We start from the raw sequence: 26827 nt of genomic DNA, 5'->3' as shown, positions 1-26827 counted from the left end.
GTAGTCAGTGTTCCTCTGCTTCTTCACAGTATACTCATACATGGAAAGAAGGCAATTCATTAAAGGATTAATCGCACTGATAGCACGAAAGGCTCACAAAGAAGTCTTCTGTACCATTCCAGCTCTCTCATGGGGCAGTAGACAGCAGTAATAGAGGCATTTCAACCATCAGCTATTCTCTTAAACCTCTGGCTAAGAAGGTTTAATAAAACACTGAGAAATTTCCCTTGAGCCTTAAATTAGGGTTTGGAAAATGTCTTTCATACTACATCATTTAGTCGCTTTTTGGGTAATGAATATATAATATATTTAAAACAAATATTAAAATCAAATGACCTTATTACCTCAAGTAGCACTAAGCAAACTCCATTTCAGGTAATGGGTTGAACCAGGGACCATACAGCAACTTTGTTGCCCCTTTCAGGCTGGAAACAAAAAGAGTATTTTTGCCAAAAACTTCCACCAACAGAAAAGGGTGAAAGATAAAGTAGTTCCTCCTCATTCTAAATTCAGACAATCACAAACACAGATCGCTAATCACCTTACAATCTTCCCAAAGAAGCAGAATCCGAATTCATACAAGTAGTCAGACTCAATACAGTCTACATGAAGACATCAAGCTCACATACCCTTACAACAGATTAATTAAAAGTTCTGTTTATTTGCTGGGACTATTTTTTAGAGTAAAAAGCCACCCAGTTCCCTGGGAGCTTAAGAGATCCTGAACTTGATTGGGACAGTGAAGAAATGTCATGTAGTATCCAACAACAAGGGGAACACCCTGAGAACCTGATGGCTCGCTGAACAGCAGGTCTCCACCAGAAGAGAGGCTTGCATTTACAAAACACTATGCCTTTAACAACTCCAGTCAGCTACGGGCACAACAAGGTCTGCAGCAGGATCAAAACTTGGAGTAAGCAAACACACAAGCAAATACCTGTTCATCCACACACCTTCATTTCCACATGAGCTCTCGCCAACTTCCATTCAAGTTTGACAAGGGAAAAAGCCCATGCTTGCGGATGTCTCTCAAGATTGGGGCCTGACATGTTTTTTAAATTTCATCATAACTTCATAACCTAAATGCACGCTCCCTGTTGCTCTGTTCCATATACAGGTCTCCCTGCTGAGAAGTCACAGAGGCTTCATGCATAAAGGCAACTCTGTACAACTCAGACATATTACAAGACATTGTATTTGGTACTGGAAAAATGAAAACCAACTTCAAATTTAGCACTGAGCAAAAGAGCAAAGAGTACTCCACAGAATAAGAATGTACAAGAGATCACGATACTTTTCGTTTTAGCTACCTCCATGCTCATCCAAGTTCATCCTTTACTCATCTGATGTGATGTAAATTAAATTCAAATACCAAAGTAATGATTTTTTTTTAGAAGCATATTTACCATCACATTTCCAAGTCTTTGTACACTGCAGAATTTTCATGCCCAAAGGCACTTTTTGTGGTACACCCAAAAAGCACATCCACAGGGCAACTAGCACATTTACAGGTTGCTTAGTCTTCACCGAGTCTCTCAAAGAAACTCTTCTCAAGCCATTGCAATACAAAGCAAGCTCACAGGTATAATTTTATTTCATCTATGCATACACTAGTATTTTGCGGTAGTCTCTCACAGTGATTAAAAACAGAAAATGCTTAAGAATTTCTATATTAAATTTATGCCTATTTCCTGTTTAATTCAGCTGACAGCTCTTCTATTTCACATAAATTGAATTAATCTGTTCTTGTTCTTTAAGACTGCTCTGAGGATAACAAAGAAGATGCATAAAGAGAAACTGAGTCGCCATTTCTTCAAACGAATTTTGAAATGCAAACTTACGAATCTATAAATATGGTATGGTGAGAATTTGCTGGATAAAAATGCCAGTGCAGAATAAAGCATTAGTATTTGCTTCAAATGCTAATCAAATTGATAATAAAGGAAAATATAGGGTGGCTTTATTTACTACAAAAATGACTGCTCTACAGAAAAGATGTGCAGATAATGTCTGCTGTCTAAAGTTCTGCATTGTAGATTCTCCAACTTAAGGAAATACTTTATAGGATTTCCACAGAACTATGTGAACACCTTGGTGAGAGCACTGCAGAATTCAAAGGCCACATTCCTTTAATTTTCTAGCAAAAAATATCTCCATGTACAGAATGTTTTATTTTATTGCATTTAATAAACAGAAGCATAAGAAGAAGCAGCATCCCCCTTTTCACAGCACTCTGAAATTGCTGTTACTGGCAGTAAAATCTGGATTACCAGACGGTGGGAAAAGAGCCATTCCTGCACGTGCTGCCACATTTAAGAACAGAATCAGGTGTAGCTGGAAATACTGCAGCAAACAGATCAAGAGACTAATCACTATATAGAAAAGCAACGCTAATTAGCAAAGCTGCTTAGCTCTCACATTTCATCTCACTTCTGTTCACTGAAGACAGTAAGGAGACTGGCTCTTTTTAAGTCCACATGTACTCATTATTTAGGCTATATTTAAAGTTAAGGCACTGTAATATTACTGATCTGATGGGCTAGCCTAAATATGCACGTAATTTTACAGAATACAGGCCTAAAAACTCAAGCTTTTTCTTATAAATTAAAACACAAGAAACTCTAAACCAAGATGAAAACTAGGGGGCTTAATCTGTATTTGAGGACAAGAGGGACAAAAAGACAAATCAACAAAAAAATGCGATCTTCATTATTGGGTATCAAGATTAACCAAATTTTATATTGAAGGAAAAATTAGAAATACTGCTTTAAATTACCAAAATCAAACCGCCTATGCAAATCATTTAAATTGCTATTTCTCACAGCTTCATGCTCATTAGCTGGCATCCATTAAATATGTTGAATTCCTGATATATACAGTCTATGAGTTACTTTTGCTAAACACATGAATGTTGTATAAACAGACATAAGCAACTGTATATTTTAATAGTTTTTCAAATTACTTTTACTTTCTTTACTTCATCACCAGTCAGGCAGCGTCACTTTCTTATTTATGATGTTCTCCTTTTGTCCATGACCTTTGTTTTAGGTGGAGACCAAAGTTCCATTTAAACGAAGGAAACCAGCATATTAACTTAATTTAATATGGAATTCTAGCTGGATGCATGAATTACAGCAAAATTAAAGGCTTATCAAAATACATGACAAGTTTTTAAAAAGAAGCTTTTTTAAAGAAGCAACTGGTGAATTAAGTAATTGTTTCCAGTCACCAGAGCACTCTGCTTTGTGGAAGCAATGAGTTTGCACCTTTTAAGGGTATTTTTTTCTTTTTTCCAGTTTTAATAGGAAACTAACCTATTTTTAATGTCTAATGTCACATTACTGAACAGTACAGCAAGCTAAATGGACTACAGGGTTTAATTTTCTGGTATAAATGGTTTCTTCACTTCAAAGAAGCCCAGGCTCCTAGACAGTGCTTTCATTTCTGGAAAACTTTAGCAGTCAAACCATACAGCACAAATATTTTTTACTTATTTAAATAGCTTTATTCTTAGGTGTAAAAAGAAAGAACTTCCCACATTAAATATTTTCTCTATATATGTGCACAGTTTCTAATTAGATATCTTACTAAAGAATGACTTTAAAAAAAAAATAATCAAGTTCTCTGTAAATAAAAAATGCTTTGCATAAATTATGCATGATCCTACAGAAATCCCAGAGACTTTATTGTTTCCTGGACCAGAAGACCCAGGACCAGTAAAAGATCTGGTTTTTAAAGTGATTCACACTGAATTCACTCACCAGCAGCTGACAGACCTAGACACCCCCGTCACAGCGCACACATCCTGGCATGCCAGAACCTCTCCATGCACAAAGGCAGCTGCTCCCAGCATGGCTACAGCAGCCATGTGGGACCACTGGGAATTCCTGCACATTCAAAAACTTGCCATTCCAGGTAACAACTCCTATGACAACTGCTGTCAAAGAAAGATGGCCACCAGGAATTTGCTTGGGAACCTAAAACCTGAGTTTTGTACTAGTGTTTGCTTTTACTTATTAAAGTAATGTCTAGTTAGCAAAAAAGTCAGGTATTACTTTATGCTTACACTCAATGTATTTTAATTATTAATGGAAAAGGTTTCACGTCAACATAGTATTTCTTAGTACAATGCAATGGGCTAGTTCACAAGCTAAGTAAAGCCTGGGGTACTGCAGACTAAAGCTGAAATTAAAACAATCACACAATAAATAGGTTAGCAATGTCCAGATTTGCTATTCACTTATAATAAGTTTATTTATAAGAAGTTACAAGATATCTGATATTGCTATTCACTTACAAGAATACAAAATTCCTATCAGGCATCTATCCAATGTGGACAAAAATCAAAGATTTCAGGAGATTCATTACTAGCTATACACATTTTAATTATGAGAAAGAGAAATGAAGTCCCGTGGCTGCCTACCCCAGAGCCCCTATACTAAAAGGTGGCTTCAAAACAAATCTTTTAATTAATCTGTATTAAAGAACTGGTGGCTGCTAGTCCTGTTAAACTCCAATCAGGTAAGCTCAATTGGATTAACTAGAAGTCCACTTAGAAGGACCTGCTCTTTGTAGATAAGATAACAGAGACGTAAAAACCAGTAAGTAAAGATTATTTGAGAGGATCTGGTACTACATCACTCTGCTGATACTGTCTGTAATACTCCCCATTCCTTTTTGTTAACAACATTAACATTCTTGAGTTAAAAATACTTCACATACCCACATGGTCTACCACTTATGCACCTCAAGATGCAACTCCAGATCATCACTATTTTACAGATAACAAGATTTAAAAAAGGCACTAGAACAGAAGTGTATAGGACATTGAGGTGACCTGCTCAAAATTATAGAGAGAGTCTGGACAAGAAAAAGCAAGAGCACAAAACTTTCTTGCCATAATACCTATCCATGTAATATTATCCAAATACTCAAGAAACCAGGCTCTATTTCCCACCTTTCCCAGCATCTGATAGGTTTGCCCACCAGAGAAAATTTTTGGCCCATTCCACCCCCCAAAAATCTGTAAAATTTGAGGTACCCTCATGGGAAATGGGCTTCTTCAGAGTGGATATGTTTGTTATTACATTACAAAGGTAGCAATGCTGTCAAACCGGAACAGCTCTCCTCTTCTTCCACTATGTATTTAGACAGAGGTAATAACATATCTATCATTATACACATCAGGGTGATTATCTACAGGGACAGATAATTTTGTTCTCTTGCCTACATAATTAAGGAACATTTCTGGCAGCAAGGAGATCCCAGTTCACAGCTTTTCTTACTGAGACTGTATTCTCTTGTTACTTTCTTGAAGATTTTGGTGTCAAAAGCACCTTAAGGACTCCCAACCCTATCCCTGACCCTACTGCGCAGTAACATATTACAGTTTGTACCATCTCATTTGCACCACACTGCCCACAGGCCATGTCATAAACCAGCCCTCAGAACTGATCCCTGTTAAAAATATCCCCCCAAAAATAGAAGAGAGAAGGAGCAAGGGTTACCAGGGTTATTTTTAACCTGCATGGGTTCAATGGTCTGACTGACACTGGGGACCCAATGGAGGTTTTCTTGGTGCGAGTGAGGGTGGCACATCATGGTGTGGAGGAGAGGGAAAGGATGGCTGTGGGCAGAGGAGATGCTAAGCCAGCTTTGAGGCTGAAGTCAGCATGTGGTAAAGTTCAGGCTCAAGGACACCACTCAGAAACCATAATAAAACTATTCAGCAGCATTGGTAGTGGGAGATTCAAAATAACTACGATGGAGCAGTGTAATAAAAAATAAACTGGGACCAAAAGACCTGCAGACAATTTCACCAACACTCTCAAAATGATGCTTCTCTTCTAAACATGTATTTTCCTAGCTCTAGAGAGCCTTAGGCTGGAGTGATTCTGCAGTTATTTTTCATTTCAATAGTGAATATTCTATTCGGGTTCCACTACTTTTTGAATACCATCTTGCTGAAGTTATCACAGTATTTTCAAGAGACATCTTCCTTAGCTGAGTCCAGATCAATTAAAAATAGGCAGTTGTAAATACTGTTCTGCTATTTTGAATATTTCATTAAAACCGGAGAATTATAAAGGGACTGCAACCCAAAATAAGTAAGTTTTATTTGGCAGCTTGCTTGAAACTGGTTGATCATGGAAAGAGAAATGTTCATAGAACGACAGCATTTCCTTTCCTCTTCTAAAAGTAAAAGCAAAAAGAAAGGGATGAGAAAAAGGACACTATTAGAGCTGGTAGTAGGGATGGAGAAAATATCCTAACCACTGTCTGGTATGCAGAACAGGAATAAAAATATCATCTCTATGACCCAGCTAACCCAACAACACACTATATTTGAAACAGATATACAGCTAGTCAGAAGTATTAAAAATACTTACGAGATTGAATTTTGACACTGAAAACATACACATACAATTTTGTTGAGCCAAATGCATCCAAGAACAATTGCAACCGAAAAGCCGTTTGGAAGTTCAGTTACAAGCATCGTTTGTTTTTATTTTCTATTTTAACTGATGGAATAGTTTTAGAAAAAGCCTGAAATTTTGCTTCATGAAATCTTTGTTCTTACACACCACATTGACCCTGTAAAGCATGTATTCATCTGGTCACACAGAAAATTAAAGAGCAGAATTTACTCCTACAAAGTTCAGCTGGTGTGAGATAATTAAAAAAGCAGTTCTAGCACAAATTCGGGCAAGCTCTCAAATTTCCTGCTCAAGCAGACCAACTATGGTACTTATTTCATTAGAGAGCCTCAATGATGAACATAGTTAATTTTATAATTTCTAAATCACTTATTAATTTCTCCCTATTTAAAAATACTATTTCTCATGGTATCATCTTAAAACAGAAGCCCAGCAGCAATTACATGTATGTCTTCAGATCTGTACCTCTGTTCCAATATATCAACACAGAGATTATGACCTCATTTCTAAGGCTCAGAGTAATGCGCATTCACAATCAGCTCGATTATTAAAATTAAATGCTTCCACTATCTCAAACGAGTTCAGTTTGATCAACTTCCGAGGTTTTCTTACTTGAACTTTCTTTTCCTTTGATTAATGTCATCATATCGGCCAGTGACAATTTAATCACATGATAAAAAAACCAACCCGAATAAGGGAAATGATAGTGGTCCTTCTTAAATGATAATCTTTTGTAAAAAATTGGTAGTGTAGTATTTTCAAGAAGTACTGAAAGCAGAACTCTATTTTTATCATAGAAAGCATGATCTCTATTATTCTCAATGGTCATCCAAACTAGCAGGGCTAGTACTTTTTTGCAAGACTTAGTCTAAACTCTCTATGTCTGTGCATTGCCTTCTGGAGAGCTCGCTAAATCAATGTTTAAGAAAAGGTGAATGAGCACTTAAAATACAAGGCCATTCTGCTTCCCTTTAAGAGTACAGCACTAAGTATTCACAGCCCTCAAAGAGAATCTCTTTGGTACATGCATGTTCTTTCTCCCTACTCTCATCAAATATTATACTGAAGAAAGTATGTCTTCATAACAGGTGAAATATGATTCTCCAAAAAGAAACTGGAAGAGATAAAAAGTTCTGCAACTCAAAACAAAGAGCACTGCATATGACTAACATCACTAAAAATTCCCCTCCCTTCTTCGGCATTAATATGCAATATAGGAAAAAGTTTAGCTGCCAGTTGGTTAAATTCTCCCTCCAGAGTACTGGAGAAGAAAGTAGATAATCAAGACTCTCCTGGACAGAAAGCAAAACTAGCATAAGACTATCCTTTACACTTACAGAAAATTATTTCTTTTTCTTCAGAGTACTTTCAATTAATCAGTAACAAAGTCAGAATCTTTTTTATAGAGGTACCCAAGCATCACCTATTTCTAATATCATGCACTGAGAGTTGGCATCTAGGGACATTCTAGACCTTAATTTAAAATACACAAAACGTACGCTCAGTTTTTGAGGTACAAAAGGACTATAAGCTACGTTCAGACAAGCTCAGAAATCAGACACATAATAGCCTCTATAATGACCACGGGCAGAGGGAGCCACAATAATCCTTCAAAATTTGTGGATAATGTATATCCAGTTTAAAACCACAGCCCTGCATTTACACATGAAGTAGTTAATCACACCAATGAAGCTAGCCACTAGTCACTTTTATGCACACACCTAAACCTCTGTAGATTCAGGGCTTAAAAATTTCAGACAATACCTGTGCTCAGAGAAGAAAGACTAGTTTGACTGGAGCACCGTTATTCCTGAAGTCGTGTGTCATTCAACTCATCAAAGATTTTCACTGAACTTGAAATTATTTATGGACCTGGTAAATATATTTCTATTGCTTTAGACATCAAGTGCTTGTTACCATTTGTGCTACCAGAGATAATGCATATTGATATTAACTTTTATATAAAAACAGTTAATGTAACGTATACACACTGGACTGACTCACTCAGCACTGCATAATTAGTCCTTGCTGCAAAGAAAAAAGTAATTACTGGGTTTTTTTTAAATCACTGCATTTCAATTGAATGGAAGAAAAAAAACCCAAAACTCTGAGGTAGAAGAGACAGGGAAAATCAAGTATTTCAGTACGAGTTAGGTCACAGGAACTTGTTACAGCGTTGTTACAGATCACAACCTGAACTACCACAAAACAATGGGCAGTAGGGTAGCTGTGGGCACACAGCCAGCTCAAGAGCACACTGGCTGGAGTGAGGAGCCTTTTCTCTCAAATATTCTCCTAACACTATCTTCCAAGCATGAACCTTTGTCCCTCTAGTAGGGGAGATCATCCATTAAGTGACTATGAATAACACTGACAAGTGTCAAAACCAAAGAGGAGTCAAAGCTAAACATCACAAAATCTCTTTAATTTATTTAAGATTCTTTAAGATAAAATGACTGATGTTACATTTTCTGTGCTAGAAAAGAACCATACACCTTTCTTCTCCATCCACCTGTCTATGCCTGCTAAACTTAGAAAATGACTGGATTTGAAGACTACAATGCCAGTATTTCCACTTACTTGCTGATAACACAGGACTGCTGCCTTGTACACAAATTATGTGGGTTTGGTTGGTTGCTCTTCTCTTATATATAAAGGCTTATCAAAGCAGAGAATTTCCCAGAAGTGGCAACAGTTGCAAAAGGTAACTATCATTGGTTTCACAGACCTCAACAATGTTTACAAATCAGAGTTACGAAAACCTTGCAAACTATCCTGCTTCTTACTACTATTTGTACTTGCACTTTCCAGCATCCGGGACTGACTACTGCTGGATACAGAATTCTGGTATAAATGGATCACGATTTTGATACACCACCATAATTCTTACCTGCTGCCCTCTGGAACAATGCACAGAGAAAGAATACAAACTTTGAAATACTCCTGTATGACTTCAAGTATAAGACACTTCAGGGTAATTAATAAAAATATCCTCTCGGTGTTTAAGAGCTCAGTGTTTACAAGCTGTATTTTCACAGGGTTCTGCTACCAGCCTGGTTGAGGTACAGTAGAAATTAATCACAGAGAGTGGGCACAAAGTTATACCATCCACCAAGTAATTACACTTTCTGCATTTACTCTGGGACTGCTGGCATTTTGAATGATTAACTAGGACTGGGAGGGTTGGGGCAAGGACATAACATGTGGAGCCTTTGCAGAAAGCCTGGCTGACACAGCTCTCTGAGAACATGTCTGAATCAGCAGAAACTCTAGTATTCTTCCAAAACAGAAATACAGTACCACTGAATGCCAGCTAATCATCAACAGACTGTTGTGTGTATTTTCACTCCCTTTGGGCCAGGCAATTCCCAACAATATCCAAATTTAACTGCCAGCACTGCTGATTATTTCAGTAGAGCACAAAAAGTAGACAAGCATCTCTGTGTTCATAAAGGACCAGCTTGAATATCCTGTATGAATGTTGCAATATGCTTGATTTGGTTAGCACTGATCAAAGACACTTAGTGTGGTAATTCCCAGAGAGACCTCACTGAGTTTTGTAAATATTTAGTACAGTGCAGTGAAATAAAACCATCCACAAAAAAGCATGACTGCAGCCCATGTGAATTACTTACTTACCGGTGGGAAATCAAAGTCTATCTGGTTAGCTAAATTTAAGATGTAGTCGATTCGAAACTGGTTCTCTGGATGGGCTAGTTCAACTGGAGGTGCCAAATTGCCCATTGCTGTCACTATTGTCTGCAGAGAAACAGAAATAAATAATAATAATAATGAAAAAAATAAATAAATATTGCAGAGTGTCTAAATAGCTCTGAATAATTGAAAGCAACAGCTTGTAAGCTTACCTCTATAGCTTCTTTAATATTGTTTTTAATATCCTGAATTTTCATTTTCTTCTCCCTGTAATAAAAAATCACATTATTAAATTCAAAAGCCATAAAAGCAGAGTATCTTCTAGAAACAGAACATGAACTTGAAAACTATTCTATCAAAACTGTGTTGTCACTATCGACTAAAGTGCTTTCAGTCAATGAATACTTTTGTAGATGCACTTGATTAAATACCTCATAACTTTTCTACTTAAACACTAAACACCTATTTGTACTAAAACCCTCAGTATCTAATTATGCTTAAATAAAAAATTATTGTAGTCTTAGACTGGGACTAAGACATCCTGCAAAATCAAACATTTTGATTCATCTGAATGCAAACTACTAGACATACATGGAACTTATTTAGAAAAGCACAAACTGGAAACAAATGGGGAGGAGATAAGTTACTAAAAGTGGAAACAAATGAAAGTACAAAAAAAAAATTACAGCAGAAAAGTGACGTCATACCAGAAAAAGCTAGAGCAGAGAAACTCAACCTGACAGAGACATTCAAACTAGCACTTTAGATATAAAATCTAAAATAAATAATAAAGGGCTAAAGCAAATAGCTAAAATTCCCTTTTAACAACAAGCAGAAGAGCACGCTAGAAAACCACCCGGAATGCTCTGTATGAGCACTGTCATTTGGGATTAACTGCAGCCAAATTAAAAAGCATCACAAGCTCAAGCAAGCCAGAGTAAACCACTGCCTCTACTGTGTGTGCACTGTTTTATGTGTCAAATCTGACAACAGTTACTTTCAATGTTAAATAGTGCAATAAAATTAAATGCATGATCAAATATATGGTATTGACCAGCAACTAGCATCCTAAAAGTATTACACTAGTACTGAGACAGTAAGTTGTAACTTAACTGTGATGTACTATCACACAATTTTTACATTACTTTCTTACTATACACAACATAAAATGACTACTTTGAGATAAACCAAGTTAGCCATGTAATTACTACAAGAACCCCAGCTAGATTATCTAAGTGACCTTTTAATCTTATTAAACTGTTTCTACTGAATGTTTTATCTGAATATTTATACCAACTATTTTTATGTTTTTCATTCTGAAAAGTAACATTATCCAGCACAATATCCCAGAGACTTTACGCTTGCAACAGCATGTTTGCTTTTCTTACCCCTTCAAAGGTAGTGCTCACTCTTTCAGCTTACAGACCACAGCTTGAAAACCTCATTTTACTGAGTTAATTAAGCATGTAGATTGCAAGTGCTTTTTATCACTTTTTCCTTTCTATAATCATTCACAACCAACAACCAAAATGAAACTGAAAGCATATTCACCAATCAAGAATGCAGAACAGCAGGGAAAAAAAAATAACCAAGAAACCAGTACTGCTTAAACAATTAGGCAGACGCAGACAACCAAGAGTGGTGAGAATTTTGATTATCAAATCAAAGATTAATGCAACTTTTGTAAAAGACAGGGTTAAGGAAAACACCACTGTGCCTGCCACGTGGTACACTGCCTTTTAGATACAGACGTGGAGGACCTTACTATACATTCTACAGTTGTGACAGCATGACTGCAATGCAAGGGCTGCTCTTAGAGATGGAAAGCAAGTGGCAGCATCAAATCATCTCACTCAGTGACTGCTGTGTAGAGAGAACATGTCTGAATCAGCACCCAAACAGAAACACAATTATCCCTGAACTTCAGCTCCTCCCCGCTGACCATTGCATGTATTCTCAAAACTGTGGGACTGGGTGAGGAAGGTCAGTGAAGCTTGTTGAGGAAAGAAAATTAAATGCTCAGTAATCTGATGTAAATTCTTTGTTTCCCTAGACTTCCTGATCTGCCTACAGACCACCTTATTCCTGGAGACTACCAGGTTTTTGCTTTAGAGATTTGGCACTGCTGATGGGAACAAGGCAGTGAGCCAACAAAGACCAAAAGCACTGAACTAAGGAAAATAAGTAACACAGGAAAAGAGAGGAAAAATGAGGCCTTTTCACCCTCTTCCTTCCCATCTTCAATGCTTTCCATTGCCTTGTATCTTGAGAAACTGTCCATTCCATAAACTAAGGCATACAGTAGGTGTACCAACACTGTGTTTTCCAGTTAGTGCATGTATGGTGGCAGAAACATCAGGCACCTTCTGGTTTTTAAAACTTATGTTCCTTTATTTAATAATATGTAAATAATGGCATTTTACCCATGACAATGTAAGCAATTCGCCTGGCTTGATTTTGCCTCTAATTTTCAGCTGGGTTTTGAACTTAATGTACACGTATCCAGATTCCACCCCACTGAGATCAAAAGGGCAACTGATACGCTGAAAGTTTAAGCAAGATATCAGTATTTTTAAAGCATTAAATAAAGAAATACTATTCAGTCATTTTGCTTTGTTTTGGAACATCAATAGAAAGACAGAAGTTTAAAAAGCCGTCTGATTTTTTTTCCCGTCCCATGTATTCGTTTTTTTAAAGCAAACTCTAGTTATATTCTCTCCCCTGGAACACTTGCAGGTAACTGCTTCGAAGCGTCACTCAAATACACATTTACCTGACTCTTCCATACCATATAAAAAAACCACATTTTTTTTATTACAGGTTTCGGTCCAACTTTCACCTTTACACCTCTCTACTGATCCTCATGCATACTAGCAGCGTTGCAGAATGGGGAGTGACGTAAATCTCTGGCAATTAACAAACTGTTTGATAACCATCATCATCTTTACAACAAGAATACTCATAGTTCCTATTTCTGGTTTTGTTGCCATGGCCCTATAGCATGCCCAGTAAACAAGGAATCTTATTACACAGCAATGAATGTTTTGTAATGTTTACTAAGCATAAATTTTCCATGACAATGAGATACTTCATTCTTCTGGAACTCAACAAGTTCATCAATCACCCATCCAACAGCTTACATACACTGTAGCTTCCCTTCAAAAAGAAAGGTGAAACTCATTTTATCCAGGGACTAAGGAAATGCAGCAAACAACAGCTAAACCCCACTTCTGCCAGCATTCTTTTTGAGAGATCCCAGCCAGGTTGCACCACGAACTTCCAAAAGTAATTGAATTTCATTATCCCCAACCACACAGACTAAATACTGAACTTAGAAACAAATTCTTGCTTTTCTCTTTCCTACTCCCAGGTGCTGGCACAATGACCAAAACTACAAAAGGAAAAAGTTGGGCTCCCAAAACGCTTTCCTCTGGAGCAGACGGAGTAGATTGGGAATGGCACCATGCTATCCTGGCTAATGAACGGCTGTTGTCTCTGCAGGCCTGTTCTGTATCTTTAGATGCCATGGGTTAATAAGGTCATATTTTTAATCTTGTTTAAAACTTTTGCTTAGGCTGCGTAGAGTAGGCCAAACAAAGCATTAAACTCTATTAGTTAAGGATTAGAAGAAAAATCTCAAATCCTGCTGGTTTCAATATTTAAATGGGCCAAAGCAAAGCTGCACATAGCTTTCAGGAAAACTAATAAAGTCTATTTTAGGCACTATAAAAAAAGATGGCATTTTAACTCAAATAACATGAAATTAGAATGACTGAGGAGGTCAGAAAAATCAAATATTCCTTGAAAACAAACCTTATCATTATTTAGTAAAGAACTTCTCCACCTGTGGCTGAGCTTTGCTATTAAAATGGCAACATTTTTACTCAGACTTCATCAAATCCTATGCAATAAACACATTACCAAACAGATTACCAGAAAATGAACTATTTTAATGTTAATGTTAATTTCTGGTTTACCTTCCAGATAATATGAATAACCATTGCTTGGAACTTGGAATAAATATTTAAAGCTTAAAAAGAAGGTTCTGGAGGACCAATGATTCAGCTCACCCAGAATAAACATCTCACAGGTAGAAAAGTTAACCCCTCAGTGCTGAAATAAATGGTCAAAACAAAACATGTTGAAGAGCTGAAATAATACAAAAAACCCAAAAACAAACCAACAAACCAACAAAGCCAAAACCCATAAAAACCAAAAACACACAAAGAGAGAAAGAAAACAAACCTGTGACCCCTTTATGCCATTGATCTAAATGCCCGAAAGCAAAGTTTGAATTTCTTGGTTAAGGAGCCGTGCTCCTTGTTGCAAAGTTTTGTTCACCAGGCAGAGTTTGGACAAGATTGAAGAGAAAACTCCGAAGAACTACCTAGTTTTAAATCAGAATGTAGTATATTACTACCTTTGTTTCCAGCAAAAAATTGGTAAGGTTTTATGAACACAAATGAAGTGCCATGTCTTCAAACACCACAAACTAGAAGAAAAAAATCCAAAACACGCAGAGTGTAAAGCAACAATAAGATTGATTTTTCCTTTAGAAGGAAAGATAGCCATGCTAATAAAGCACTATCATTTTAACATACATCAATTACCTAAGTTAGTGGGGAAACTCACCCCATATCTCCCCCCAAAACCTCTGATTATACAGGAAACTGTATACTTTAAATGTAGGAATATTTTAGGAACCAAACATCAGACATGTCATGAAGAATACTGTGAAGAGGTGAATTTAATGCTGTGGGATGCATCATTTGAGTGAAAGTGAAAAGATTATGATCAGATAATATGCAACAGAAAAAGGCTTTTAATGAGGGTAAATGATGATTGCCAATTAATCCCACTATGAACATGGCCTAAAAAAGGAACATACTCTGGAATATGAATACTTACAATGTGAATACAAAATACTGGAACATTCTTTGTATATTGCAGATATAAATGCTAGCTTTCATTTTTGAAAAATGTCATTTTCTCAGTTTGTCTTTTAACACGTGATTTCCTATGTGCAGTCTTAGCATAATAAATGATGCCACATAATGGTTTGTGATTTAATAGTATGCCTACATTATTTCACCACAAGTGAGCCTGTCTAGAATCCTGAGGGGTATGTAACTGCATGGGCAGAGTACACCTACTTAAATACTACTGGGTTTGTATTCTATAATAATCCCCCCAAAACCATGTTAAAATGTTATTTATTATGTTCCAAATTCTTTTTAGTTCTCAGGATGCTTTTTGCAAACAATAAAAAGCAGACAGTTTCTCTTTAAACTTGCATTGCAAAATGTACATGCCTGGAGAGTATATACAGACGATTTTAATAGGGCATATTACAATATAATCGTACGATGTTAACACAGGGCATTAGCTTTTCTCTTCTTTACAAGGTTGTAAACAGCTTGGCTTTAACACCTTCAGTGACTGGTATAATGCATAAATTACATTTATTTCTGAAGCCTGTCAGACTTTACTCACTCTTGAACTTGCTGACAGAGCAACTCTTATCTAGTGAAAAGCTTCCCTTGCCTGTGCAAAGCACTGCCAGCGAAGTGAATCAATCTGCAAGAATAACAGCCAGAATAAAAATCTTACAAAACAATTCATTTGCCTCTGGTTTTTCACAGGAAAAAAACCACGTTGCTCTGTTTCGGCACAGGCACCCCTTGGTTTGCTTTACAGGTATCACTAACAAAGGTGCAGACAGCCATGGGCTGTCCCTATTCTGCTCACCTTTACCCATCACAATCACACATTGAAAGCAAATGAAAAGTTAATATATCAATTTAATTTTAAAACACAATGCATTTCTTTGATAGGCACTCATGCACTTCACAGGCACGTTGGCCTTAAACGTAGCTATTCATCTAAAAATGGTGTCTTTGATGCAGTGAAACACACCTGTGGATTTCATAAATGTCCCATAAAATGTGCACTAAAATTTGTTTACTACACCTTATGGAAGAGAAATGCAAACAGCACTACCTGCCAATCCACCTCGTAAAAACAGAGCAGTGCAGTCAAAGTCTTCAGACACAAGACCACAAGCAAGGAAATTCAATTAAGATTTTGCTACCAATCCACAATACAAAAATTCTGTGGTACTTTGGATTCAACAATAAGGTAAATTTGGTTTAGCAGCCTGGGTTATTTCTAACAGAACAACACGGCAATTATCTCAAAATATAACAGCTAGAATGGCAAACAGGGCAGAGGCCAAGTTAGAGGCACTTGAAAATGGGGGAAAATAGTTGCCTAGAGTATTCAGAGTGAAGCTGAAATAATTCACCTCAGGCCTATAACAAAGTACCAATTTTGCAGACAAAACTGCTAAAGCAAAACAGCAAAAACCACTGAATCTCTTCTGCAAAATGAACTCTTCATTTATATCACAGCACAGAGAACTCAGTAATTCTGCCAACTTCAAAGAGATTTTTCTATTCTGTACTGTTCGAGAACAAAAGGGACGAGCACATGCGGTACCATGGGGTAGGAGCTACCATGCATCAGCTGCACAGCAGTCACTGTGCAGCTTTCAACAGGAAATACAATTTACTTGGGTCCTCAACTGCAGCAGAATTGAAAGAGATTTTCTGATCACATTAATACTTTGTTCTTGACAATTCCGTCACTTTGTAAAATGAAATCAAGTTACCCAAAGGCACAGCTAGCTGACAAAATGTAATCTAAAGCACTCTTGCTTTAGTCAGTGCCATGCTGGTAACACTGACCAGGTACACTACCAAGCGCATCACTGAAAGCAGCAACCCTTGCTGCTGCTGGATGCAGAAATGAAGTTCTCCCTCCCTAATACTGTGTTCTTACTCCACCTTTTTCCCCCATCACCTACTTGACTTAGAAGATTCTTAGGTTTATTCCTCCAAGTTTCTGGGTAACAACAAACTTTACCATCCAACTACCAAAGATGATTTATTGGGAGAAAAAATACTAAGAACAGAAAAGAATAGCTATGAGAATAGACTATTTGCTTCCTTTGTAAGTAACAGCTTTCTGAAAAAGAAAAACCAAGAGGCTGTATAATTTTGTTATTATATACTTTGATTTAGAAGACACAGCTAAAAAATACTTTGCACAGATCTTATTGTGACCTAAATAATTTGGGAGAATTTAGTTCAGTTATCCTCAAAACACAATCACTTTCACACACACACACACACGTATGAAAAGTTCCCTTTTAAATATTGGAAAAGGCACTGTAAACTGCTTTACCACTGCTTGTTTTAATGTCCTTCCTGAGCTGCATACACATCTACTTCTGTGGCCATAAGTAGATGAACATATGATAAGAAATGTAAGCACAAAGACATACCTTCTGTTTAGAAAATGATTCTGTCATTCCATAAGTTAAAAGGCAAGAAATACAAATTACTTAAGCAGTAATAAAAAAAGAGGCATCACAGCTTTGTGAAAGCAAGATAATGTTATTTTCAATCATTATTTAAACTGTAATGTTAGGTGTTAGGGGGGTGACTTCTTATTTTAAGGAACAGTACTGTAATGATATTACTCTGAAACAGGCAACACTAAATATAAACCTAATTAACTCCATGTTTCGGTTCGTTTTCCCTCTGCTCATTGTGATAACCCAGGTGTAAAGGTTAAAGGGTAGCTTTATTCTGCCTCCATGGCTATCAGATGCAAAGACTGGTCATTGGCAGGCTTGGCTCCTGCTGAAGTTCAAAGGAGCTGGGAGAGTAGCAGGACACACGCTAAAGGCTCTGTTCCAGGGGCTGCTCCAGCAGGCAGGAACAGCCCAGGCACATGGCACCCTGCTCATACCATCTGCCCAGCTGGATGTGGCACAGAGATGCTATTCTGGCTCGAAGCCACCTTGGGGCTCTCCTTCGGCTTTGCAAATTCCTCCGTAAAACCAGTTTAACTGGTTTGCAGTCCCTTTATACCTGTAAGCGGTACAAAGAGACCACCACAGACCCAGTATTAAGAAGCATAATCCTGCTTATGCTGCTCCATTTACCTCAGCTAATTAACTAGGAATAGTTTAGGTAAGGAATGAAAACAGAAGCGTTCACAAAGAGCTCTGTGATATAGGAAGCTGACAAAGGCCCTTTAATTCATACTGTGCATTGAACACCTTTGTAAATTGAAAACTTGGTCTCTAGTGTCTCTAGTTCTTCAAGCATGCATACAGAAGATAGGAAGGATAGCACACCAGTCCCATTTTCTTGCTCTAAGTACAGGTAATTATGCATAGTACAATAAAAGATGTCCTCAAAAGTTTAGTATTCTCTCTAGATACTTGCTACAGTAATTAACAAGGCTGGAGTCCTCAGAGTACACTTTGTGATTCTTTTCTGGTACAGAAGGACACCTCTCCGAGCCAGAAGGAATAGGAAGACTCAAGTCAAACCTGCTGAATCATCTTGCCTTGTACAATTCACTACCTTCAGATAACTGTTTCAAACCGCTCTCAGGAAGCACAAAGATCTACTTTCTTGCTTATGGGGGACATAATCTTTGGCTGTTAAAAAAATTTTGTGCAATCAAGGTTTCTAACAGACCATCTGGGGAAGTTACTGCAACACCCAAATAAGCTTGTGCTTGTAAAGATTCAAATTTTAGTACAATTTGGTCACAGAAATCCTTACAGATACATCTGAACAAGACAAACACAAAGTGTCTCATCAGTAATTGTTAACAACAGGTACCTATGCAAAAAGATTTTTGCTACCAATTGATAGTTAAAAGAAAACATTTGTGAGTTAGGACAGATAATTTAGAACAGACATTCCACCACGAAATAGTCCCTCAACTCTTAATTTCAAACTCGCTTCCAAATGTTAATCAAGAAATGAAACAAAGCTTCTCCTTTCATATGAAATGACCTGCAACATGACTGCGTTCTCCTGAAAAATCTGCTTCACTCAAATAAAAAATAATAATCTAAATCTCTGCATTTTCTAAATGCTGCAGGATTCAGCACCGATAGCCCGTAATTCAGAATGACAGTCTGAAGAGAAAGGCAGTTAAAGCAGTGAATGCAGAATTTCAGCACCCAAATTACAGGGGGGGAAATTTGGAAAGGAACACACAAACTGTTTGTTAAACTGTGCAGCTGTTACTGAAAGCTGACCTTAGATTTCAGTGAAACACTAATGTTAAATGTTTTGTTCACCACACGTTTCTTATGGCAGTGTCATTGCTGTCACTGAATCGACTATCTTTACAGCTACAGATCTGGAGTTTTTACCACTGACAAAATCTGAATCAAGAAAGACTTCCACAGTTATCTCAAGAGATGAGGAGTTGTCAGGTACACACAACTTTACTTACAGGCCTTAAGAACACTTACAAAACTCAGCATTATCAGCAGAAGCTAGATCAGTCCCTACTGACCTTAGTGTTGGGGAAGTTCAAGTTCACAGTTGTTCTTAACAGTGTGCTGTCGTACCTAAGTGGTAATTTCCATTATACACTTTATTAATACCTAGATTTCAATAGAAAGGTAGTTTTGTGAAGAATATTAAGGATGTCATGTTTCTGTGAAAAACAATCAGCACATTCCCACTGAAATCCTCCGGAAAAATAAAATCCTGTGAATTTTGTCAAGTACTGCTAGATTTCAAGAGTTGTAGTTGTGTATTTCTACTTCCAGTATATGAATCGACTATGACTGTGCATGGACCCTGCATTTTCAGAACATAAAGTAACTAAATATCAGAACCACCAAATCTGAAAATCTGTCCCTTAAAGATCCAGGCTAGGCACTGAGAGGCAGGTGTAGCATAGCACTTAACAAAGCAAGGTGCTGACAACTTTGGCTTTAATCCACCAAAGCACTTAAGCACATGTTTAATTTTAAGCACATGAGTAATTCTATCAACTTTAATAGGGCTACTCATAGTTTAAGTACTGTGATGGATGGGGGCCAGAATGTGCAGAACCTTTAAGAACACTGCATGGCCTATGAATAAAAAACTGCATTCTTCCATTGAACAATTAAGTTATAAAAGTTCTGGAAGCAAAATCTACCAGAAGTTGAACACAGCTCTGCTTACGTAAACACAGAGATGCAAGTTATTCTGCAGTCTTTGAAGATAAAACATGATGCAAGTTCTCATGTCCGTGTACCTTCAGTTTGCCTTTTTATTCCCCGAGACCTCTGTGTTATGGTCATACGTCACCTATGCCCATCACACTTTGCTTTGAAACGGGGGGAATCACAATTAAGCAGTCTTACGCTCAAAAGACCCAAAACTTACCTACTAGTTACACTTCCTCAGTGAGATGCTACTAGACACAGTTTAAAAACACTAGTACTAAGCCTTTCAAAGGTACAGACACCAGTGTAACACTGCAACTGACTTAAAAGTTCAGTAACTTTTCTGTAACATCTATTATTTCAGACATTCAAAGCTGTACAAATGTCTCTTTCATACACATATACAACTCAAATGCTTTTAGGTAAAAATAGGATTTCTTTAAAATAGTTTATGCAGTCAAAGGCAATGATGTTAATAAACAAAATCCGCATCTGCTCCACAAACCTCACTGGGACAGCCTCTGTATATCAGAGGTGACTTACTTGATCTTTAAACCACTCACTAAAAAATCCTGGATCTTGTTTTACCTGAATGTTGCTCCAAAAATTGTTTAGAAAACAGTTTTCTAAAAAACACAGAGAATGAAGCGATTTGAAAAACCCTCTACAGACGTTTTCCAGGAGATCAAATTAGACTCACTGAATAGTAACACACAAGAGCCATCTACTATTCCTGCGCTCATAACATAAGTCAGAAAGGCTCCAGAAAAATTTCTGTTACATAGTCATACTGTCCCAAATGAACAGTGCATTTTAACAGCTTCTAATACAGTATTAGGTGTTATCTGCTCTGAAAAAAGCAATGGAGAAGGCAAAGTCAATTAAATGATCTCTGCAACCAGGGAGGGACCAACCCTCCCTCCACATGAAAGGTAACGTTACCATTTCTGTCTGCCTACTACCAAATCCTCAGCCAGTAACAAAGGCAAAGGGAAACATATGGCTAACAGGGAAACAAATCTCTTCTGCCAAACATTTCAAGAATTCCTTCCTCATTTTAGAGTGGAATAAAATTGAAGCTGATTATTACCCGTCTTTCCTTCCCCATCGTATCACATAAGCATACCACACAGTGCAAAGGCAGGGCAGCGAGGTGATCTGTTCTCTTTTCCCTTCAGTGTAAGTTAGGGGGAATAAGAGCTTCTTTTCAAGAGCAGGGAAAATGAAGGCCACACGAGACCACCACTTGTAAGTCTGTCTTGATTCTAATGCTGTCTCAGACCTTTCAACTAAAATTTACTCCCTCTGTGATTGCTGCCACTGAAAATCTGGTCCTGTATAGTTTTTACTCTGATTGTTCCTAATAGAACCTAAAATTAATACAGCCATTTCACTCCTTGATTTGTCAACAAGTACAATTGAGAACAAATGTGTGTTTAGGTTTGGGGTTTGCTATTTTTTGAACTTTTTTACTTGGTGGTGAACATGCAGCAAAGAGCACAAAAATAAACAGCTTTTGTGTGCTTTTGATTTCGTGTAAATAGCAAAAATAAACAGCTGAGGTATCTTCAGCATGGGAATTACATACCACTGCTTATTAAATGGAATTTATAGAAAATGATGTACACTACTAGGGGACTTTAAAAGTCCTTAAACACGATTCAAAAAGAGAATGCCTTGAATCTATGTCACTGCAGAGCCTCTAATTTTTGCTAGAATTCTCAGCTTGTTACAAGTGTCTAGTGTGATACATCGAACATCCTGTAGTACTACTACTGTTAACAGTGTCAATAATAATTCTGACAATTTCTAACCTAGAAAGCTTTTGAAGTTATCACAGTAAAGTTTTTATGGGTTTTTTTTGTGTAACAGATGAGTTTGTCTTTTAGTATTTCTACTTTGCTTTTCTACATCTATCACAGCAGCACTCGGTCAAAGCACAACCTTATCCCTGTAGATAAGGGAACAGAGGCAAAGTGACTGTGTCTCCAAAAGGCAAATCAGAGCAACTATGGCAGAAGTAAGCTTTTCTCCAAAAAAACATTCTGGAGGTCAAAGCACCGTATTAGGCTCCTATATACCAGAAACCAAAAAAGCAAAGCAAACAAAAAAAGCCATCACAAACCACACCTTCAAAAACCTACCCAGCATTACTCTTTCCTGAGTGAATTCCTCAGCATCACACACAAGTCTCAGCTAAGTTAATCTTTATTTCAGGTTAATATGCCCAATGCTTCTGCATTTTCCTGTCTTTAAAATACGTATGTGGGCTCATAGCTTCCAGCAACATATTGGTTAGTCAGTGCTCTGTTACTCTAGATTTAAACACAGACTCTGCTTGATTCTGTTCCAAACAGGAATTTAAAGCAGTTTCTTCTTTATTCATCATGGTTTTAGAATATTTTTTCTGACATGCCAGTCATTGGTAAATGATCCTGCCTTTACATCTAGCACAAGTGTCACTGAGCAGGTAATCCTCAACAGAGCAATTCCACCAGCATTCACCAGAAACAAACCCCCTAGCGCTGTTCCCCTTGAACACTGAAGTTCATACAGCTCACATGAAGCTGCACAGATTAACCCTCAACCTTCATAAAAGACCAGTTTGTTAATGCCACAGTCACACAACTTTTTGTCCACTTTTATGTAGTAAGAAGCAACTATATCATGACATGAGACAGTGAGAATTAAAGCAAAATTCAGTATGAGTTACTTCCATTAAAAGAGCAAATGCAGAGTTCCAAGTAACCTGACTGCATTGCTATCTATATCACATCTCCATATCACTAATGTGACTACTGCATTTTTACTGAGACGAGACTGTGCGAGAACTTGAGGCTGCATGAGATGTGGACTGTACTGCTGACCATAGCTGGGAAGTGCTGAGACCAGCCATGACAATGCAATGTGGGGACTGAAAGAGACTCACAGCAGGGAACCCAGGAGGAAAATCTTGCACGAGCCTTAGCATCCTTCTAAAAATAATTTCACCAGCAAAAATCTTGTCGGTCTAAACCAACACCTGCTTTTCTTCTGAAAGGTCCTCCCACTTCGCTGGGTGACATTCAGCCTCCTGCAGACAGTAAGTGCAACATCAAAGCTGTTCTAACACCTCCTGTAACCTCACTGGAGTGATGCTTTCACTCAGGAGAACAGAAGACTAACCCTAGGCTAGCATGTTCCAATCCTGAAGCTCTAAGGTAAAATAACATTGACTGAGTTACAGCAAAGGGTCATTCATACCAAGGCAAGCCTTTCCTCAACATAAAAGGAAAAGGTACAGCTTGTATCTGTTAAATGAGTTACCAAAGTATTTGCATTTCCTACACAGCTCACAGGGAAACTTTTGTGATTAGCCTTAAAGAAGTCGAGGCAGCACAGACTCCCCTGATACGAAAGGATTATTTCTGGTATTTTTAAATCTCTTACTGTTACAAACACCACCTATTTCTCCCAAAACGGTAAAACTGCAGGAGAAAAAGTTTCCATTTCACCTTACTTGTGCAACTGTCAGCATTTCAGTTTCACATTCTGGACAGGGTTTTTCTGTTGTAGTCCCTCACAAAGTAACAAGAATGAATAATCACTGACAGTAATTCTGACCCTAAGAAAAGCAGCCAAATTAAACTTTAAACTCATCAAAACTAAATTAAAATTTTAGCTGTTTGCACACTTTCCTCATATGTTCAGTGCAATTCCAATGTATTTACACACAGATACCTCGACACACTTATACAAGCAACAGCCCAAGAGCTAATACAGAAATTATAATCAAGTTTCCATGCAAAAGAGATCAACCATGCCGAATTCCAAAGCCAGTAGTGGGAAGAGTAAGAATAAGACAAAAGTGCAAAGAATCAAACTTGCACATAAAGAAATTCTCCAAAGCAACCTGACACAAAACTGAACTGAAATGTTTTGGGGTTTAATATTCATATTTTAAATGGGAAAGATTTTGATTTTGATGGTGTTTGTTTTTACCAACCTATTTGTTAACCTGAAAAGCTGTTCAAGCCTTCTCTTTTACACCTTGTATGTTCAGGCTTAGGTTTACACAAACAGGAACTAAGTAGGCATTGAATCAGGCTGTACAAGGTCTCTATCTGCTTTGCGCTCAGTCAGAATACAAACAGCTCCACAAGAAGTGAAGACTCAGGCTACAGCACACTGGTAATAAGCTCAGACTCTGAACTTTTAGTACTATTTAACTCTGATGGTCTGGGTTTTTTATTTCTGTAGAGTTTATGTAAGTACCTTTATGAACCATTACCTATGCCTGTGCTTTAAGAAATGAAAGAATAAAAAATTGCAATACTTATTCATGTATGTAACTGCAACCAAAACAGACAGGGACAGCAAACCCAAGCAGAACCACCACTTTGGCAATTCGGCAGAACAGGTATAGGAAAAATACAGCAGAACATACTGCTGGGTACATGAACAGTGCACTTAAACAGGGTAAAGCCACACTTTAACTCGTTTTAATTGTTACTCTGCACTCCTTCCTACCTTGGAGGAGATAGGAAAGGAGCCACCAATCACTGCTGGCAGAGACCCTCACACAGAGCTGTGAGACTGGACAAGAACTGTTTTGCTGATAGGAAGACAACTCACCCATGAGACCCCTCCCAACACGTAATCCATTAAAAAAGTCAAACAAAAGCTAGTTTGCAAGATTATAACATGTATCAGGCAACAGCTACCTTTAAAGTATCAGACCGATTTCAATAATATTTAATATGACAATCTTTTCTTTTCCATTTATTAAAAATTTTGCACTACCAGAAATGAAGATAGAAGAAAAATATTTGGAAATAAACATTAAGTTTATTAAGGCAATAACAACAAAAATACCCTCGCTTCGTTCCAAGCACAGATATAGCCATCATCACACTAAACCCAGTAGCAAAATTCAGCTGACCAGCATCAGGGAATATTGTTTCAGGCAACAGGTTCCACCTACCAGCTCTTCTTGCTGGCCTGACTTTAGAAGACACTGCCAACTGGAAGACATCAAAAACGTGTATTTTATTTCGAGCCATCTAGGGCTCTATTTACAGAAAAGTTGAAGTCAATTTATTGAAGGAAGTGCAGATTTCTGTACTGCTGCTTCCGAAATGGACTGTTCTGGTTAAGTCAATCTATGTAAAACTGTACTATATGTTACCTGATGAAATATTTTAGTAAACAAATCCCATACATTTAACAAAATAGGGGAAAAAAAAAATCTTCCTTCAGTACAAAGGAGCTGCAGAAATGAATCTGAAAACAATACACACTTCCCTTACCTAAATATTATATTTCCCCCTATGCCCATTCACATGAACGGCACCGTAAGAGAACAATACTTTTACAGTTCAATTTTGCAGTTCCTTAACTGTGTCACAGCAAGCTATTTTTAGTTACAAAAGCTTAAATGAATATAGTATGCAACTATGGTTTTTAGGCATACAGTTAGGACCAACTCCTGAACTACTCCTAAGTTAGCCCTAAACAGATGGGTAGATACAAAAAACCCTCTTCTCAGCTTCTAGCTTCATTGCCTTACAGAATCTGCTCTGTGCCAGGCAGCTGAATCTCACAAGACGGTACCTTCTACGCAGTTTTTTTTAAGTTGGCAGAGTAGTTTTTCCACATGAGTTTCCTCTCACACAGACTGCTTCCCAACAAACACCACAAGGCTGAGTCTTCACTCCTCGTGGAGTTGTTTATATTCCAACTGAGCACAAAGCAGATAGAGACCTTCTACAACCTGATTCAATGCCTACTTAGTTCCCGTTTATGTAAACCTAAGCCTGAACATACAAGGTATAAAAGAGAAGACTTGAACAGCTTCTCAGGTTAACAAATAGGCTGGTAAAAACAAACACCATCAAAACTAAAATCTTTCCCATTTAAAATATCAATATTAAACCCCAAAACATTTCAGTTCAAGTAAAACACAGGGGTTTTATATTTTAGATCTGCTTAGAAAATGCTCTTTCTGGTAGGGAAGAACTTTCCCCAGAGGTCACAACCTACCATGATCCCAGTCTTCCAGGGAACCTCACCTTTAGTACCAGGAGGGTACCTTGTTGGACCAGATAGGCTCACTGATGTTTTGGACAAATATTCTGGGTCTAAATTAGCACCTTCTCAACACAAATTAGCTGGAAAAATTCCAAACAGCTGTTACTGAAGTCTGGAAGTCAAAATGGATGCAGTGAAGAAACTTTCACTTTACTCAGCACCTACATATATTTGGACTCAACCAGTAAGAAGAGTGACCTTTTACTGAGCTTAAAATTGGAAATTAATTACACCTAAATAAGCACATTTATTATCATTTCCCCTGATAAAAGGGAAGTTATACTGCTGTAATTTAAGTCAAACTATGACAATGGCACAATTATCACGTCCTGGCCCTGACCTGACATTTCTAAATGGTAACAGAAAAGTAAAGGATACAGTTCATACTGACAGTATGTAATAAATGAGAATGCTAGGCCAAAAGTTATGTGATAAATAATTTGCTGATACCTAGCACAAGTTAGAATACACAGCACTTTGCTGTAACTGTCCAGTTACCTTCACAACATATGGTTCTTTGAATATTAATGGTATTGTTTAAATGACAGCCAGGTGAAGAAAATAATCTCAAGAGAGTGTGTATATTGCTGTAGCACTACAAATTACTTAAACAGGATTGCTTGGGCAAAAT

At 37.4% G+C, this 26827-nt stretch overlaps 1 protein-coding gene across 2 annotated transcripts in view; it reads right to left on the bottom strand.

The window, feature by feature from the left end:
• GNAS (GNAS complex locus) overlaps positions 1-26827 on the bottom strand; it is a 99050-nt gene that overhangs the window by 47374 nt on the left and 24849 nt on the right. For both annotated transcript variants that reach the window (XR_013957880.1, XM_080628100.1), the window contains exons 3-4: positions 10304-10358; positions 10077-10196 (exon numbers count right to left, since the gene is read on the bottom strand). Coding sequence is in view for 1 of the 2 variants with exons in the window: in XM_080628100.1 (XP_080484226.1) it covers positions 10077-10196; positions 10304-10358 (175 nt within the window). In the remaining variant the exon portion in view is untranslated. The remainder of the gene's footprint in view (positions 1-10076; positions 10197-10303; positions 10359-26827) is intronic.

The sequence above is a fragment of the Psittacula echo genome, assembly GCF_963264785.1.
Source record: "Psittacula echo genome assembly, chromosome: 12".
NCBI lineage: Eukaryota > Metazoa > Chordata > Aves > Psittaciformes > Psittacidae > Psittacula > Psittacula echo.
The sequence above is the reverse complement of the archived record's forward strand: the minus strand, read 5'-3'. Positions and strand labels throughout refer to the sequence as shown.